General features: G+C 39.7%; 1 protein-coding gene across 2 annotated transcripts in view; it reads left to right on the top strand.

Annotated features, from left to right (window-relative positions):
* slc35f2 (solute carrier family 35 member F2) overlaps positions 1-16,262 on the top strand; it is a 41,815-nt gene extending 25,553 nt beyond the window's left edge. For both annotated transcript variants that reach the window (XM_062974603.1, XM_008122206.3), the window contains exons 4-8: positions 1,903-2,062; positions 5,119-5,275; positions 8,082-8,134; positions 10,414-10,568; positions 14,968-16,262. In XM_062974603.1, coding sequence (XP_062830673.1) covers positions 1,903-2,062; positions 5,119-5,275; positions 8,082-8,134; positions 10,414-10,568; positions 14,968-15,216 — 774 coding nt within the window. In that variant the 3' untranslated portion in view covers positions 15,217-16,262. The remainder of the gene's footprint in view (positions 1-1,902; positions 2,063-5,118; positions 5,276-8,081; positions 8,135-10,413; positions 10,569-14,967) is intronic.
* Positions 16,263-16,702: the final 440 nt, after the last annotated feature.

The raw sequence follows: 16,702 nt of genomic DNA, 5'->3' as shown, positions 1-16,702 counted from the left end.
AAAATACCTGAGGACCCACAGGTTGAGAACAAATGTTTTAGATTGTCCAACACAAATCTATGGTTGCAGGAATGGGGAGTGAGGTAATTTAATGGTGTTCAGTTGTATCCTCAATTTCTGTGGTCTGGCCAGGAATGTATCCCCCATGAGCACAAGGGTCTTACTGTACTATAAAACAAGGAGTGACAGACAACTGATCATCTGAGTCAAACTTATTGTCTGATGAGGAATCTCCTCCACTCATTCACATGGAGTGCAGGGAGTTCTGTGACATCACTATAAAGGCAAATTTGACTGACCAGATGGTACTCTGATGTCATATATAAGAGGGAAGAGCTAATCATTATACTAAAATACAAAAAGATTGAGCCTTTGAAAAATATTGTGAAAATATTTGAATCATGCCAAATACAGGAGAATCCCCCCCCCCTTTTTTTTTTTGCACGGCAAGGGACTATTTCCTGCTCTGTGATTCCCAAAGTATAGTCATCACAACCCTGCCTAAAAATCAGACAGTAGTGATCACTTTTTCATCTTTTAGTCTAATGACTTTACTTCAAAGAAGAAGCCTTGGGTAAAAAGAAAAGTTTAGCTATATGTTACAAACACTCACCAGAAATTCTTCATGGGAATCTTTCGTTGCATTCTTTGGATAAAAAAGAGCAAAAGTTTTGTTTATTTTCTTTTCCAGCCTGTTTTCAATTTGTGGAAGTGTTTACTCTGTCGACAACAGGGAGACAATTAATCTCACCCACAGTGTCTTGGGAGTGAGGCTTTGCTTCCTAGTGAGCATGCATAGGTTCAGCTTGCAAGAGAACAAGCACAGGCCAGATATGGGAAGAACAGCAATTTTGGACTATAATTCCCAGAATCCAGTAGGCAAAAGAGAAAAGACAAGACAGTGTTGAAAGTTACTGCCATCACTTGGAAAGTTACCTTAAAAATAATCATTCCTGTTAGTCATTCGTTACATGTTCATTATACAACACACTGAAAAAAATAACTTGTTAAGTTACTTGAGTTGGCTGATGTTTTATGCTATATTCCATTTTAAAATCTTCAGAATTATAGGAAAACAGTATGAAATAAAAGGAAGGGTTTTGGCCCTGGTCTGGATAGAGGATCCAGCCAAATCCAGATTGATCCTTCTGTCCGGGCGGCAGGATACTCTGGAATTTCCTCCAACCTTCAGAGTATTCCCCGATTCTGCCAAAAGTAGGGCAAAGTCAGTTTAAACAAAAAACAAACCCTGCACCGCTTACCAAATACTGCTGTGTGTCATATGGACAGCTATTTGGAGTCTTGGTTTTTGTGCTTGTGCAGACAAGCCCCGATGTGTGATTAATCCTTTGCCATATAGATCACCATAGGAAGGAGCCTACATGCATTTTGGCTCTCTCACTGTACAGATATGGCCAACAAAGAAAGAAGGACAATAAAGGATGATTAAACATTGCAATATACTTTTCTTGTATTTAGGAAATACTTCATTTGGTAAATTTGGCTCATTTTAAGCATGGAAGTTATTGCAACACAGAGTTTTACCTAAATTTTATGAATGTTGACTATATTTTACTAATAAATATAAGCAGATTTTTTTTTTTTAAAAAAGGTTCAGAAGCTGTGTTTTCCATGTAAAAACATTGTAAACCAGGAAGACATCAGGAAGTAATTCACAAAAGCTTAAGTCACACCAAATTCCCAGTGAAGAATCTGGAAAGAGACTTAAAATCCCTTTTCGTCTTCACTGACTTAGTTTGATTGTGCATTTTGGCCATTCAGCTGTGTTTACCCTGATGAGGCTGTGTGTCCTGAACATTTGCTATTTGACTGTCCATATGATAATAAGAAATTATGAGGCTGTGTATGATTGTGATTTGTTTTTTTTTTTGTCCATGGCAGCTGCTAGACTGCTTTGGGATTCCTGTGCTGATGGCATTATCGTGGTTCCTCCTCCGTGCAAGATACAAACTGATCCATTTTATTGCTGTTGCTGTCTGCCTCTTGGGAGTAGGGACCATGGTTGGTGCAGATGTATTAGCTGGGAGACCAGATGGTGAAGGTGAGGCCTGGGCAAAATGTATCTGTGAAATGTGCAAATATTATAACAAGGAACCTATCCAGTACCTGACATCCTTAGTGTAAATAAATAAAATGTCCAGCCAGTATGTCTGTTTGAAAGAAATAATAATCTTGTTTTGAATTAAAATATGTTAGGGACACGGTTGAAAAGTGCACAATGCAGAAATATTCCTTAAATACTAAAGTCCACAGTATATAAGTCACTAATGTGGAAATAAACATTTTAGCTTGGTTCCCAAGGAAGTTTAACAAAATTTATGGACGGTTGGAAGTGTTTCTTGAACCGAGAGGCCTTTGTGGGGAGAAAATAGTTTCTCCTTGTTTCCTGTGGATTTCCTTGTTTCTTGTGAAAATAAGGATCTTGTCCACATTGGCACTCACATTGTGTAATGTTCCCTCTAGAGAACATTCGGGGCCTATGTTTGGTCTTTTCAGCACCAGATGAAATCTACGTATTCTCCCGGATTTAAAAATAGGATTAGGTTGTTTTATAGATGTTTGTACCACTGCTTACTTTTAATTGTACTTTGGTTTTTATTCTGGCTTTATTCTGTAATTAATTTACTTTAAAAATTATTTTACTTTGGTTTTGAGTTTTGCATCCTTTCTGTAGTGGAGTCCCAATTTGTGCCAATATCCCATGAACCCCAAAGAAATGTATTTTGCTATGAGAATGCTGTGCAGGGCTGAGCAAGGATCAGGAGTGGTTAAGTATGATGATGTAGAAGGCGAAGACCTTGCCCATTTCCTATTCACTCTGTAGATTATGTGGCAGTCGGAAGGTATGAAGTCAAATAGAAATGGAAGAGATCTGGTAGCTTCATAACTTGGAGGACTGCAGCTTCCTTGAACTCTTCTGGCCTTACTGATACATTATGACTCACTTAGCCATGAATTCAATACCTACGACATCATTTACCCACAATTCAAAGAATACTCCTCCCTGGAAATGTGTATGGGTCTTTCTAGGTCCTCTAGTATGCTGCTATGGTAGGCTTCTAGGTCAAGGATAGTCAAATATAGGCATCATGAGAGTTAAACTGCTGAGCGGCTGAACTTTCTGACCGAAAGGTCGGCAGTTAAAATCCAGGAAGCGGGGTGAGATCCTTCTGTTAGCCCCAGCTTCTGCCAACCAAGCAGTTCAAAAACATGCAAATGTGAGTAGATCAATAGGTATCGCTCTGGCAGGAAGGTAATGGCGCTCCATGTAGTAACGCTGGCCACATGACCTTGGAGGCGTTTATGGACAACGCTGGCTCTTCAGCTTAGAAATGGAGATGAGCACCAACCCCCAGATTCAGACTAGACTTAATGTCGGGGGGAAACTTTTACCTTTTACTAGCAGTGGCAGGTTTTGGCATGTATCCCCTACGGATACAGAAGTCATACAGTATCATTGGAATGCAGTTCCAATGTTCCTTCACTATTAGATATACTGCCTAGATTGGGTAAAAGGTGATGTCTAACAATATCTCGACAGCTCCACCACTGCTCCTAGTTGAACCCAGTCAGTTCATTAAGTGGCAGAATTGTGTGAGAATTTATTTAAGCGTGATAGGTAAAAATCCAGCCCCTTTTGGGGAGCAAGCATCTCCTAAAATCAACAAATCACAGATTTGGAAGAGGTCTTGGGGTCTATCAAGTTCAACCCCTGGCTCAATGAAGGGTTTCCAGGTAAAGCACCCCTAGCTGGTAGCTGTCCAGCATCTTTTTGAAGATATCCAGAGGAGACCCCACCACCGCTCTTAGCAATTGGATCTTGGCAAAGTGCTGCTAAATGATTTCTTTGCTGAATTTCCATTTGTTAAAAGGGACAGGAGCTCGGCCAGCCAGCGGAGGAGCATGCAACTTTCTTAACAGCAGCAATTTATGTATTGAATTCTTATTAAATTCAAGATTGCGATTACTCAGCTGGATCGTGTTATAGAAAGCCCTATAAAACGAGTGCAATTTACCTATTGTGAGTGCCTTTGTCCTCAAAAAATGCTAATACAATCTTAGCATCCATTTAGGAAGTTTCTGAGATGTAGAACTTGGTTCAGCTCTTACAGCAATCAATTTATTGACTTCTCTGGAGGGCTAAATTGGGACATTGACATACAAGGAAAAGAGAAAGAACCTGATATTTTAGAAAAATCCTTCACATTTCTCAGGTTTCTCTTGGAGTGTCGATTGTGTCATCAGTAACTCCACTGTAGAGTTTTTCAGGATTTCTTAAAGTGTCCAACACAAGTAACAGCATAAACACTGTCACAAAACCCCCTTTTTAAAAAGTCTATTTCAAAGCAGTTTCTTAATCCATGTATCCCAAATGTTTGACCGTGGCTATAATGTTACCTGGTGAATGCCTCACCTTGCCTAATGAAAAGGCTGGTCATTTGTGTCCCATTCCAACCCATGGCCTGAATTGAAAAAGATTTTGGGAAGTATGGATGGCCCTTGTGATCTCTTCCAACTCTAGGATTTTATGAAAGTTATGGCTCTCCTTAGAAAGGATTCCCCAACAGTAGGAGCTATTCAAAAATTTAATATACTGCCTCACAGAGGCTGGATGGCCGTCTGTCAGGAGTGCTTTGATGGTATATTTCTGGATGGCAAGGAGTTGAACTGGATGGTCCTTGTGGTCTCTTCCAATTCTATGACACTAGCATTCTCTTGCAGCTATTCAAAAGGAGGAGGCAGACTCCATTGTGCCAACTTTTCATCCAGGCACTGCAGTTGTATATTAGCAGCTTATTGTGCAGCTCTTTACCTTCAAGTTGCCTGCTCACTTAAGGCAACACATGAATTTCATATAGTTTTCTTAGACAAGGAATACTCAGTTTCTTGCTTTGAAATCATCTTCAGTACCTGGTCTATTATAACAAAAGAAAAAAAAAACAAGTAATTCACTAGTAAGTGCCAAATATTCCTCTATTTATCACAAAGGATATCAAAAACCTGTAAAAATATGCCAGCTATTATCTTTTGACATTCCCATATGCTTTATTATACATTGATTTCCTTTCTAAAGACCAATTCATGTCTTCTGTACAGGAAGCGACGTGGTGATTGGAGATGTCTTAGTCCTCCTCGGTGCGTCGTTGTATGCGATTTCGAATGTGAGTGAGGAATACATTGTGAAAAATCTGAGCAGAGTGGAGTTTCTAGGAATGGTGGGCTTGTTTGGGACTATTATCAGCGGTCTGCAGCTGTAAGGACCTATTATACGTACTTTCATTGTAAATTAAGAAAACCATCACACCACAGAATGATTTCTTCCCTTCCATGAATTGGTGGGTTGTGCCATTGTTCACATTGCATTTAGTCTCTGTGGTGTCACCAGACTACAACCCAGAGATTCTCCCTTTTTTCTAAATTCAGTACCAGATTAGGAGACCACATGGACCTGGCTTCTCTCACTCATTCACCTCACCGTCATCCTGATCTTTTGTGTACCCACCTCCTGGACTTTGTGTGACTGGCTATTTGAAGGCATAAAATCCTGGGAGATGTCTGGATTGTGAGCTGGCAGACAAAGATGGTTAGGCTTTTATTTGGTTGCCTGAGCATCTAATTTTTTCTCATACTAAGCTTATGTTCAGCTTTTTTTCATACTGACTTCTTCTAGTTTATGTGCTGATTATGCTGATTATCTGTGAGAATTCCAACTCCTGTAAATGGTTATTCATGCAAATAATCTCCTTGATCTTTGTGGAACTTGACACAGGATTAAGGATTCTTAATTGTTGACTTCTTTGGGATTTGGCTTTTATGGACTTGAGTTGTCACCATTTTACGGAGAGTGATCTTGAGTCTTTTGCAGTTGCATAATACCAGCCTTCCTGTATCATTGTCTCCATTCTGAAGACAATTTCCTACTGATGTCTAGACCCAGAGTGATAGGTGTTGCAAAATCCAAAGAAGTATTAAAATCATTTAAAATACTTTGGGGAAAAATAATCTGAATCAGGTACAATACCACTCATCTGATTTACTGGATAGCATGACGCAGAAGGTTGCTTTCATCTGAGCCATTAGGAAGAATAAGATCCTGCTCCTCTCCTCTCTTCTGGGTTAATTTCAAGTTATGTTTGCCCTTTGTACTCAGTCTGAAGTAACTAAAGGAAGCTGAAGACAAAGAGGAAAAATGGAAGAAGGAGAGAAAAACTGAGTTTCAAGTAAAGCATTGCTGACTTCCCTAAATTGTTTTATGATGGTTTAAATTTTAATAAAACCAAAGTCCTTATTAAAGAATCAGAGCTAGTGTAATACAGCAGTGTTCAGTGTTGGGACTGGAATGCCAGGAGGCCAGGGTTCATATCCCTGTTTAGCCATGATGACTCTGGGCAAATCATATTCTTTCAGAGTCAGAAGAAGCCAATGGCAAACTTCCTCAGAGTACATCTTGCCAAGAGAGGTTTTGGATAGGATTGCCATAAATTGGAGTACTTGAAGGCACATAACAACAGGTTATGCCAAAGACTGCATCTAAAGTACCAGATTTTGTTTGATCTTGGATGCTAAGAAGGGTCAGCTCTGGTTAGTACTTGAATGGGATACTGCCAACCAATACCAGATGCCTTAGGTTATATTTCAGAGGAAAGAATTGGCAAAACCATCTGTGACTATTCCTTGCTTAAGAGAACCCTATGAAATCTGTGGGGGCACTATAAATTGATGGGTAATGTGCTCCATGCAGTCATGTTGGCCACATTACCTTGGAAGTATTGACGGACAATGCTGGCTCTTCGGCTTAGAAATGAGCACCAATCCCCAGAGTCGGAAACAACTAGACTTAATGTCAGGGGAAACCCTTTACCTTTAACCTAATGTAAAGATACATGCTTAAATGGTTTCCCAGGTGAACAACTTTCAGATAGTTAACTTTTATTTCTGTAAAAGTGATGCTTAGAATCAGACACTGGAAAAGTTTCAGGATTACTTTTTGGGCATCTTGCCTGAAGGTTCTGGAAATATTTTTTTTTTTTCCGAGGAGGGAGGAATTTTTAAAGCTTTCATTGAGGTAAGATGGAGGTAGGCTTCAAGGCTGTTTATAAATTAGTGTTAGATGTAGAACATGAAAGAAACATGCTGTAACCAATGGTGAGTACAAACAGAACTGTGCTGCATTTGGGAGTAACAAGGGTGCAATTATGTTATTTTGTGAAATAATGTGATAACTGGTAACATTGTTACTTTTAAAATGAACATGTTGACCTTGTTTCTAATACACTGATTTTTGCAGGTCATGAGATGTTTTGCTGTCTGTGGCAATATTTGTAATTTTGGTTGTATTTTGTATTTTTAAACCTCAAAATAACAAAAAGTAATATATTAAGAACAAGTTACTAAGACGTAATGAATACCATCATTTGAAATAATTATTGGTCAATCTCTAGTGTTCCAATTTTGGCCCTAGAGCAGACATGGGAAAACTTCGGCCCTCTATGTGTTTTGGACTTGAACTCCTGGCTGTTAGGAATTGTGGGAGTTGGAGTCCAAAACACTTGGAGGGCCTAAGTCTGTCCATGCCTGCTCTAGAGCGTGCATTGGCTCCCAGTTCCAGAGGTTTGAGGATAATAGGGATTATTTAAATCCATTTCAATCTGGTGTCAGGTCTTATTATGGAACAAAGGCTACTTTGGATTCCTTTGTGGATGACTTATGCAGGGAACCGGACAGAAAAAGTGCATCCTTGTTGGTTCTACTGGACCTCTCAGTGGCTTTTGATACCATCAACCATGATATCCTTTATGGGTCATGATATTTTTGCTGGCATGAGACTTCAAAGCACTGTTATGCAGTGATTTTGGGCTTTCTTGGAGGGACGAACGCAGAAATATGGTGTCGGGGGCATCCTGTTTGATGCCCTGGCTGTTGGCCTATGGGGTCCCTCAGAAATCTTTTTGTTTTCCCATGTTGTATATTGGATTTTTGATTCTGGAAAACTTCATCATCACATTTTAATTTCAGTGTTTCCCCACCCCTGTTTTTCTTCTTCCCCACTTTTCCTTTAGAGCCATTGTGGAACATAAAGACATAGCCAGTATTCAATGGAACTGGAAAATTGGTAAGTGAATGCTGAAATACCAGTACTAACTTTTGGGAAGCTAATCCATATCACTCTAGTGCAATGGTTTTCAACTTGTCAGTTCCCAGGTGTGTTGGCCTACATCTCCCAGAACTCCCAGCCAGTTTACCAGCTGTTAAGATTTCTGGGAGTTGAAGCCAAAACATCTGGGGACACTCAGGCTGAGAACCACTGCTCACTGGATATTCCACCAGAGACATCAGAAGAGCTGCAAGGCCAAAAACAAATCACGAGAGTAAAGGCAAAGATCCACCCAGAGGAAAAATGTTCTTACCATACATCAAGGGAACCAATGAACACATGATGAAGAAACACAACCTACAAACTATCTACAGACCCACTAAGAAAATCCAACAAATGCCTTGTTCAGCAAAGGACAAGAAGGATCCTCTCACCTCTGCAGAAGTCTACTGCATCCCATGCAGCTCTGGACAAGTCAACATAGGGACCACCAAACGCAGCATTGCTCAAACACGAATCAAGGAACATGAAAGGCAGTGCAGACTAACTCAACCAGAAAAGTCAGCCATAGCAGAGCACCTGATGAACCAACCTGGACACAGCATATTATTTGAGAACACAAACATTCTGGTCCACTCTAACAACTCCCATGTCAGACTACACAGAGAAGCCACTGAAATTCACAAGCATGTGAACAATTTCAACAGAAAGGAGGAAACCATTAAAACAATATCTGGCTACCAGTATTTAAAAAAAACCCTCTAAAATCAGGACAGTAAATAAATAAAGAACAACATTAAGAAAACAGGGGAATTCCAGGCAAGAAACAATCAGGGTCAGCTAACACCTCCCAACAAAGGATTCTCCCAGGCAAGAAGCAGCCAGGCTTTGCGTCTGCAAGGCCATTAAATGCTAATCAAGGTGGCCAATTGCAACATTCACACGTGTCTCAAACAGACAGTTCTTTCTCCCAACCTGGACTTTCCACAGATATATAAACCCCACTTGCCTAGTTTCCAACAAACTTCACAACCTCTAAGGATGCCTATCATAGATATGGGTGAAACATCAGGAAAAAATGCTTCTGGAACATGACCATACAGGCCGGAAAACTCACAGCAACCCAGTGATTCCAGCCATGAAAGCCTCTGACAATACAAAAGAGATAAACACATTCAAGTCTTTTGAAAAACTAATCAAGGTTTTATCCTCAATCAGCAGTATCAGTTTATCAGTTTTGGCCAGTTTTTGCATATTTACCAAACTACCTTTGTTAGTAGGTAGGCAAAGGTTTTCCCCTGACGTTAAGTCCAGTCATGTCTGACTCTGGGGGTTGGTGCTCATCTCCATTTCTAAGCCGAAGAGCTGGCGTTGTCCGTAGACACCTCCAAGGTCATGTGGCTGGCATGACTCCATGGAGCGCCGTTACCGTCCCGCTGGAGCAGTACCTATTGATCTACTCACATTGGCATTGTTTCAAACTGCTAGGTTGGCAGAAGCTGGAGCTAACAGCGGCCGCTCCCGCCGCTCCCGGGGTTTGAACGTGGGACCTTTTGGTACGCAAGTTCAGCAGCTCAGTGCTTTAACACACTTCGCCACCGGGGCTCCTTACCTTTGTTAGTAGGTGATGTCAATTCTTTCTATCTTTGAGCAAATGAGAGATGGCCCTTTATGATGATGTATTGCAGCAGTCTTCCATGTTGCCTCTTCAGTTGATTCTCCATCATTCCCATCAAGGCAACTAAACATCGGAGGTGATTAATATATCATTGCCTGTTATTCATTTTGGCCAGTTTGGAACCTCTGGGAGCAAAGGTACCTCAGTGACATAATCAGGGCAGTACTTTTAGGCAGAAATCCAGGTCTTCACTCATGCAAGAGGGCTGACCTGTCATATCTTGAAGCCAGTGAATCAATAAACCTTACCTTCTAAAGAGCTTCACTTCCCCCCCCCCCCCCCCCCCGCCAATACGATTGTTACATGCAGAGTAGAAAATTACCTAACTACATTAATGAGACGATGTGTTGTGCTGAATGCCAGCTGGCGGGAGAGAAGAGCGATCATCCTTAATACCTGACTTATTGGCTTTTCTCAAGGGTATCATGTTGGGCACCAGGGAGAGACAGAGTATAGGGAAAGATAGACCTTCGGTTTGGTCCAGTGGGGATATTTTTTCATTACTTTCTTTCATCCTTGTATGTACTTGAGCTTAAAGGCTCCTGAGAGTATTTGCCCTTCTCTTCCCTGCTTAGCGTTCACTGTCTTTAAATATTAAGCCGCTGTCTTGTCTTTTTAGCGTTGCTGTTCCTGGCTTTTGCCCTTTGCATGTTTGGGCTCTACAGCTTCATGCCAGTCGTGATCAAAGTCACCAGCGCCACTTCGGTCAACTTGGGGATTTTGACGGCAGATCTCTACAGTCTGTTCTTTGGACTCTTCTTGTTCGGTTACAAGGTGAGGCAGAGTCAAATCACCAACATTTGGGATTCAGCTTTGTTTTGAAAGTCACTGTAATGGTCCACATATTCATTGGGATCATTTATCCTTCTGTTAAAAATAACTAAAGATTTACATCTTGTGTTCCTTCCTAAAGGAGGGCAATTCTTGTATTACAATCCCATAAAGCACCCACAAGGATTCTCCAGATTTCTTTTAACGGGGGAATCACACATATGGGAATGTGGTTCACTTCTAAGACAAGCTGTATTCCACCAAACATTTTTTCCAAACAATAACACAATTTCATTTATATCTGACCTTTCCCCCAAAATTAGGACTCAAGATAGCTTTAAAAAGTAAGGGTTTCCCCCCGACATTAAGTCTAGTTGTGTTCGACTCTGGAGGTTGGTGCTCATCTCCATTTCTAAGCTGAAGAGCTGGCGTTGTCCATATAATCAAAATGAAATGTTTAAATTAATGCAATCAGTACAGCTCCCCAAATCCTCAACTATCATGGCTAGTAAGCATGTTGGATGGGGGATTTTGTGATGCAGCAGTTTAAACCACTGAGCTACTGAACTTGCTGACCAAAAGGTTGGCGGTTCGAATCAAGAGCAGGGTGAGCTCCCACTGTTCGCCCCAGCTTCTGCCAACCTAGCATGAAAATGTGAGAAGATCAATAGGTACTGCTCCAGCGGGATGGTAACTGCACTCCATGCAGTCATATTGGCCACATGATCTTGGAGGTGTCTATGGACAATGCCGGTTCTTCAGCTTAGAAATGGAGATGAGTACCAACCCTCAGAGTCTGACACAACTAGACTTAATATCAGGGGAAAACCTTTACCTTTACCTAGGCCATAACGTAACCTTTTCAGGGTCTGGTCTCCTGACATTGTTTGTCTCTGCAGGGATGCTCCCCTCACTCAGTATTAATTCCTAAATTGATGCTGAGAGACAAACATGACAATATGACAACATGCTTCAGCATAATGAGACCGGAGTTGTCAACATAATGAGACTGGAACTGTAAACATGCAATACTTAACCTTTTGAGTATTATTTTTTCTTTTTTCTTCAGAAACTGAGTTCTATTCCCCCTGATAATATTAAGCCCTTTATTATCCAGAAGCCAAATTTCCCCCATATCTGCTTTGAAAGATATTTAGTCTCAAGACCTTTTAGCCCTTTTAAGCAATATATTAACATGGTTATAATTTTTTCAATATCCACGAATTAAGACCTGGTGCTCTCTATTAACTATGCAAGTTAATCACACATCATGTGAGCCATCCTGAGTCTCTTCAGGGAGATGGAGGCAGGATATAAAAATAAAGTTATTTATTATTATCATTACAGGAACATTGGCTAAACTCCTATATTTTCCTCCTAACTTTATGGTCTGATCTGCTTGATGGGATTGTGCCTCACAAAAGAGGTGAATCCAAGGGGGACACATTAAGCTAATGAGTAGCAGAGCATCCGGACCTGGCTTTTTGGGGATAACAGCATGCCTTGCTGTGAGGATAATTGAGGATTAAGGCATCGGTTTCCATATTCCTTTTCTTCTGTCAGTCACCTGATGAGAAAACTCTATCAATCAAAAAGGCCTTTTTTTTTCTTCTTTTGAGCTGCTGAGCATATTGATCTTCCAAAGGCTTGATGACAGTCCATGATGGTTGCTTTTTTGCCTGTGGTAGCATACATATTGCATATACGGTATATACTCGAGTATAAGCCAACCCGAATATAAGCCGAGGCACCTAAATTTACCACAAAAAAAAAAAACTGTGAAAACATTGACTTTAGTATAAGCCGAGAGTGGTAAATTTCAGAAATAAAAATAGATACCAATAAAATTACACTAATTGAGGCATCAGTAGGTTAAATGTTTTGAATATTTATATAAAGCTCAAATTTAAGATAAGACTGTCCAACTCCGATCAAATCATTATTCTCATCTTCTTCAATGTAAATGTGCTTATGTATCCTTTTAATAATAATAGAGCAAAATAATACATGTAATAATAATAATAAATACAGGAAAATAATACAAGTAATAATAAATAGAGTAAAATAATAAAGCAATAATAATAATAATAAGATCAGAGTGAAATAATAAATGTATTATTAATTATAATAAAAATAGAGTCAAATAAATGTAACAGTATCAACAATAATAGAAAATAATAATAAATGTAATAATACCAATAATAATAGAGAAAAATAATAAATGTACCATATATTCTTGAGTATAAGTTGACCCAAATATAAGCCAACCAGGACCCTCACCCGAGTATAAGCCGAGGAGGGCTTTTTCAGTCTTAAAAAAAGGGCTGAAAAACTAGGCTCATATATACAGTATATGTATTTATCTCTATCTCTGGGACTCCTGGCAGCCTACTAAACAGGAATGTATAAAATGTATATCATTAAAATCTACAATAGTTAAATTATAGCATTAAACTATAGATCAGCATAAGGGTTATGGTAGCAGTGTCTGAGTGGAGAGCAGATCAGGCTGAAACAGATGTATTATCTATGTTGTTGGAAATTATGTTGGAAAGAAAAACATTATAAATTGTTTTCGAATTTGAATGGGTTTCTCTTTAACATCTCATGATGTTATGGAACATCATGAGATGCTGATGGTATAGTATCTTCCCAGCTTGTACTTGAAACCTTGAGATTAGAACAAATTCCTCATGTCATGGACACCTTGCCAAGTATCTCACTTATTACATACAGCTGGATGCTGCTTCTGCTGGGATCCTTTATCTCTTTTAGACAGAGACAAAGATAGAAATTTTCCCTATGTTTTGATGGTATTAAAGAATTAAAGAGTTTTCTCTCTGTAGGTTTTTTTAACATTCTAAATTACTATTTATATATAAGTGATGCATCTTAGCTTTGACGCTAAACAAAGGACAGAAGCATCTTGGCTAAGATAATTTTGACAACAGTATTAGTCCTAACATTCCCTAGCTTTTTAGAAGCCTACTCTGAATTGAAGTCATTATGTACGTTTTTGGATCTAGAAAGAAGAAAAACAATTTAAACAAGACATTTACCCCAGAGTCATTAAAATCTTCCCCTTTGTACCATAATGGTTGAGGGCTGATATCAACATGCTGAGAATAAAGTTCTCTCTGGATATTACTGCAAAAGAGTTAGGTTTAGGAGACAATTGGGAGTTCCTGCTGGCTGGAGAACGAAGCATCCCCCAATTTCTAGGGCTCTGGAGGCCAAGGATCCAGGCTTATTTATTTATTTATTTATTTACAGTGTTTATATTTTGCCCTTCTCACCCCCAAGGGAACTCAAGGTAGATCGCAGAACACATATACAGCAAACATTAAATGTTGTTATACATAGACAGGACAGGCAACAGTACAGATAGAGGTATTTAGGCATTTCCCATCTTCGGCATCCTGGAGGTTGTGCTAGATTCCGGCCAGGGGTGTGTGTTTGTGTGTGCTGTCACTCCATCCTCCATATTGAAGGGCCCTGTTCACAGACTTCCTCCTTTTTTTTTGATCGCTAGCATTTTTCTGGTATTTCCTTATGGTGCCATTAAAATACCTCCCCACTAAAGTGATACCTATTTATCTACTCACAGCTGTTTTCAATCTGCTAGGTGGGCAGTGAGCTGGGCTGAAATTTGGGTACTCACCCCCAACCCGGGCTTCAAACTGCCAACTTTTCAATTGTCAAGATTCATTGCAGCTGGCGATTAACCTCCTGTGCTAAAACCCAGCCCTTCTCCTTTGCAGTGCCCAAAGCCTCCTCCACACAAGTTAAAAAACAGCCTCTGAAACTTAGGCCTGCTTGCCTTTCCCAGCCTTTATTCAGCTACAGACAGTGGAATCAATACTGAACAATAAAACGTGGCATAGATTGGCCATGTAGTTGACCAAGGTGTTTAATATGCTTGAAGAAAGGACCCCTGATCATCCTCTCACCTTTATATGTTGTGAGCTGCCCTGAGTCCACTCAGGGAAGGGGACGGGATATAATAAAATTATTGTTGTTGTTGTTATTTCTGTCCATCAAATCTCATAGGATTTTATTTAATTCTGTGGAATGGAATTAAAAGAGTATTAACATCTATCACTATTGGACATAGCTCCTCTCCTTTCCATAGGCAATGTTTTTTCTTTTATAAAAATGCCTTTAAATTGTCCACACTAAATTAGATTCAGTCAAAGAAACCATGGCTGCTCTGAGTCTGCAAGACTTGAACAGGGCTGTTGAGAATAGGGAGACTCAAGGTCTCTCATTTATGAAGTCATCATAATTTTAAGTTTGCTTGAGGACAATTAACAAACTCAGAATTTTCAAAGTATATGTCATGCTTTGTATTTGTACAGGAGAAATGGTTTCCAATTACTTATTTCCACCTTTCCTTTGCCAGTTTTCAGTGCTCTATCTCCTCTCCTTTGTGGTCATCATGGTGGGCTTCATCATGTACTGTTCCACGCCAACCCGTACCATAGAAGCTGTTGCCACTAGCCTGCCATTGACAACCAGTACGGGGTTTGACAATCTCGCCTTAAAGATTGAAGAGAACCACTGGGATGCGCTAGTCACCTTGCCTCCACAACTCAGCAGAGACGAAGGTCAGGCAAAGGAAACATCAACTACAAAGCTAACAGCCTTGTGAAATGTAGAGCCCTTCAGCTGCTGGAATTGCCTTGGAAGTGTCAGCAAACAAGAGATAATGAACATTATGCTGTTTTTAGGGTGGATAAACTGGAGAGATACCGAGGTGGAATCTGTGCTCAAGCCAAAGTCTGGAATTCCACCACAAGATAATGAGAACTGGATCTATGGTTACGTCCTCTGTATTGAATCAACATTCACTGAAGATCTGTCTGTAGCACTGTCAGAGAATAGAAAGGTAGTAACTATTAGAACAATGACCTAACAGTTGTTCTCTAGAAAGCGAAGTCTGTACTTTAAAAAAAAAACAGTAAATGGATGGCTTATTTTGAGTTAATTTCCTATTTCCAAAGTTTATACTGCCAACTACTGTGAGATTCTTTTTGACAAGAATTACCATAAGTTAGATAATGAATACAGTAGGTAGAAATGTAAGGGAGAGAAAGAAAGCATTTAACATTAGATCAAATTGTTGATCAGGTAAGAAACTCTAGAAACTAGAAAGAGAGACAATTGTGAAGAGTATAGAATCCTTGCTTCCAGACCAGGAAGACTAGAGCTTCTTATTTCAAAAAAGGGAAATGTAGTGTTTCCTGCTCTTATGCCACTAGTTTGCATGGACTATCCAGAATCTTTGCAATAATTACTGCATAACATTTGAAGATTGTTTCATTGCAACTACTTCCACAGACAAGTGATGCTGACGGCCACCTTGTGAATCATCTTGTGGTCCCATGTTAATTACAAGCATCTCCTGAGTCCTTTGTACACATCTTATCAAATTTTGGGACTTTCTTAAATTGTTTTTCATCTCAAATACAGACTGTGCCTATTCTTTGTGCCCTTTTTCAGTATATGGTCAGCAAAACATGTGCGTAAGCAGCTCCTTGGAAAAATGAGATGCCTTTAACATAATAATAAATAGCCAAATATATAGACTGCATTCTGATGTTACTAGGATTTCAAGATAATGCTTTAAGTGGCATTTTCTTCACAGTTTGGTGTAATCAGATGTATAATTGAAGCAAAATAAATATTTGTATTACAGACCAACTTGGTATGGAGATCAGAGGCGGAAGAAGTTACTTTTGGGAGACTACAACTTCCGTAATGCCCCATCTAGCATGGATTCTGGGGTTCATTTGGCAGTATTCAGTGAGTGACATGCATGCACATAAGCATGACTTATGTACATGTATGTATTTTATTTGGAGCGACTGTAGGGATCTCTTTCAATGTCTGATTGCAACATGGTAGACTTCATGTCTGTATTGCTACTTGGATAAATGAAAGGTTCCCAATGGCCAAATCAGTTCCATGTCCATCTCCAGTGAGATATTTCGAATGGTGATGGTCAGCAATACGGAAGGGGGGTATTGGCTGGTTTTATTTCCTATTGTTTCCCCTCCTTTTCTGAATTCCTGATTATTGGTTTTTAAAGTTGTTTCTGGGTATACCTGTGCATATCCCCCAAAACATTGGTTTCG

The sequence above is a fragment of the Anolis carolinensis genome, chromosome 3 (genome assembly GCF_035594765.1).
Source record: "Anolis carolinensis isolate JA03-04 chromosome 3, rAnoCar3.1.pri, whole genome shotgun sequence".
NCBI classification, from domain to species: Eukaryota; Metazoa; Chordata; class Lepidosauria; order Squamata; family Dactyloidae; genus Anolis; species Anolis carolinensis.
The sequence above is the reverse complement of the archived record's forward strand: the minus strand, read 5'-3'. Positions and strand labels throughout refer to the sequence as shown.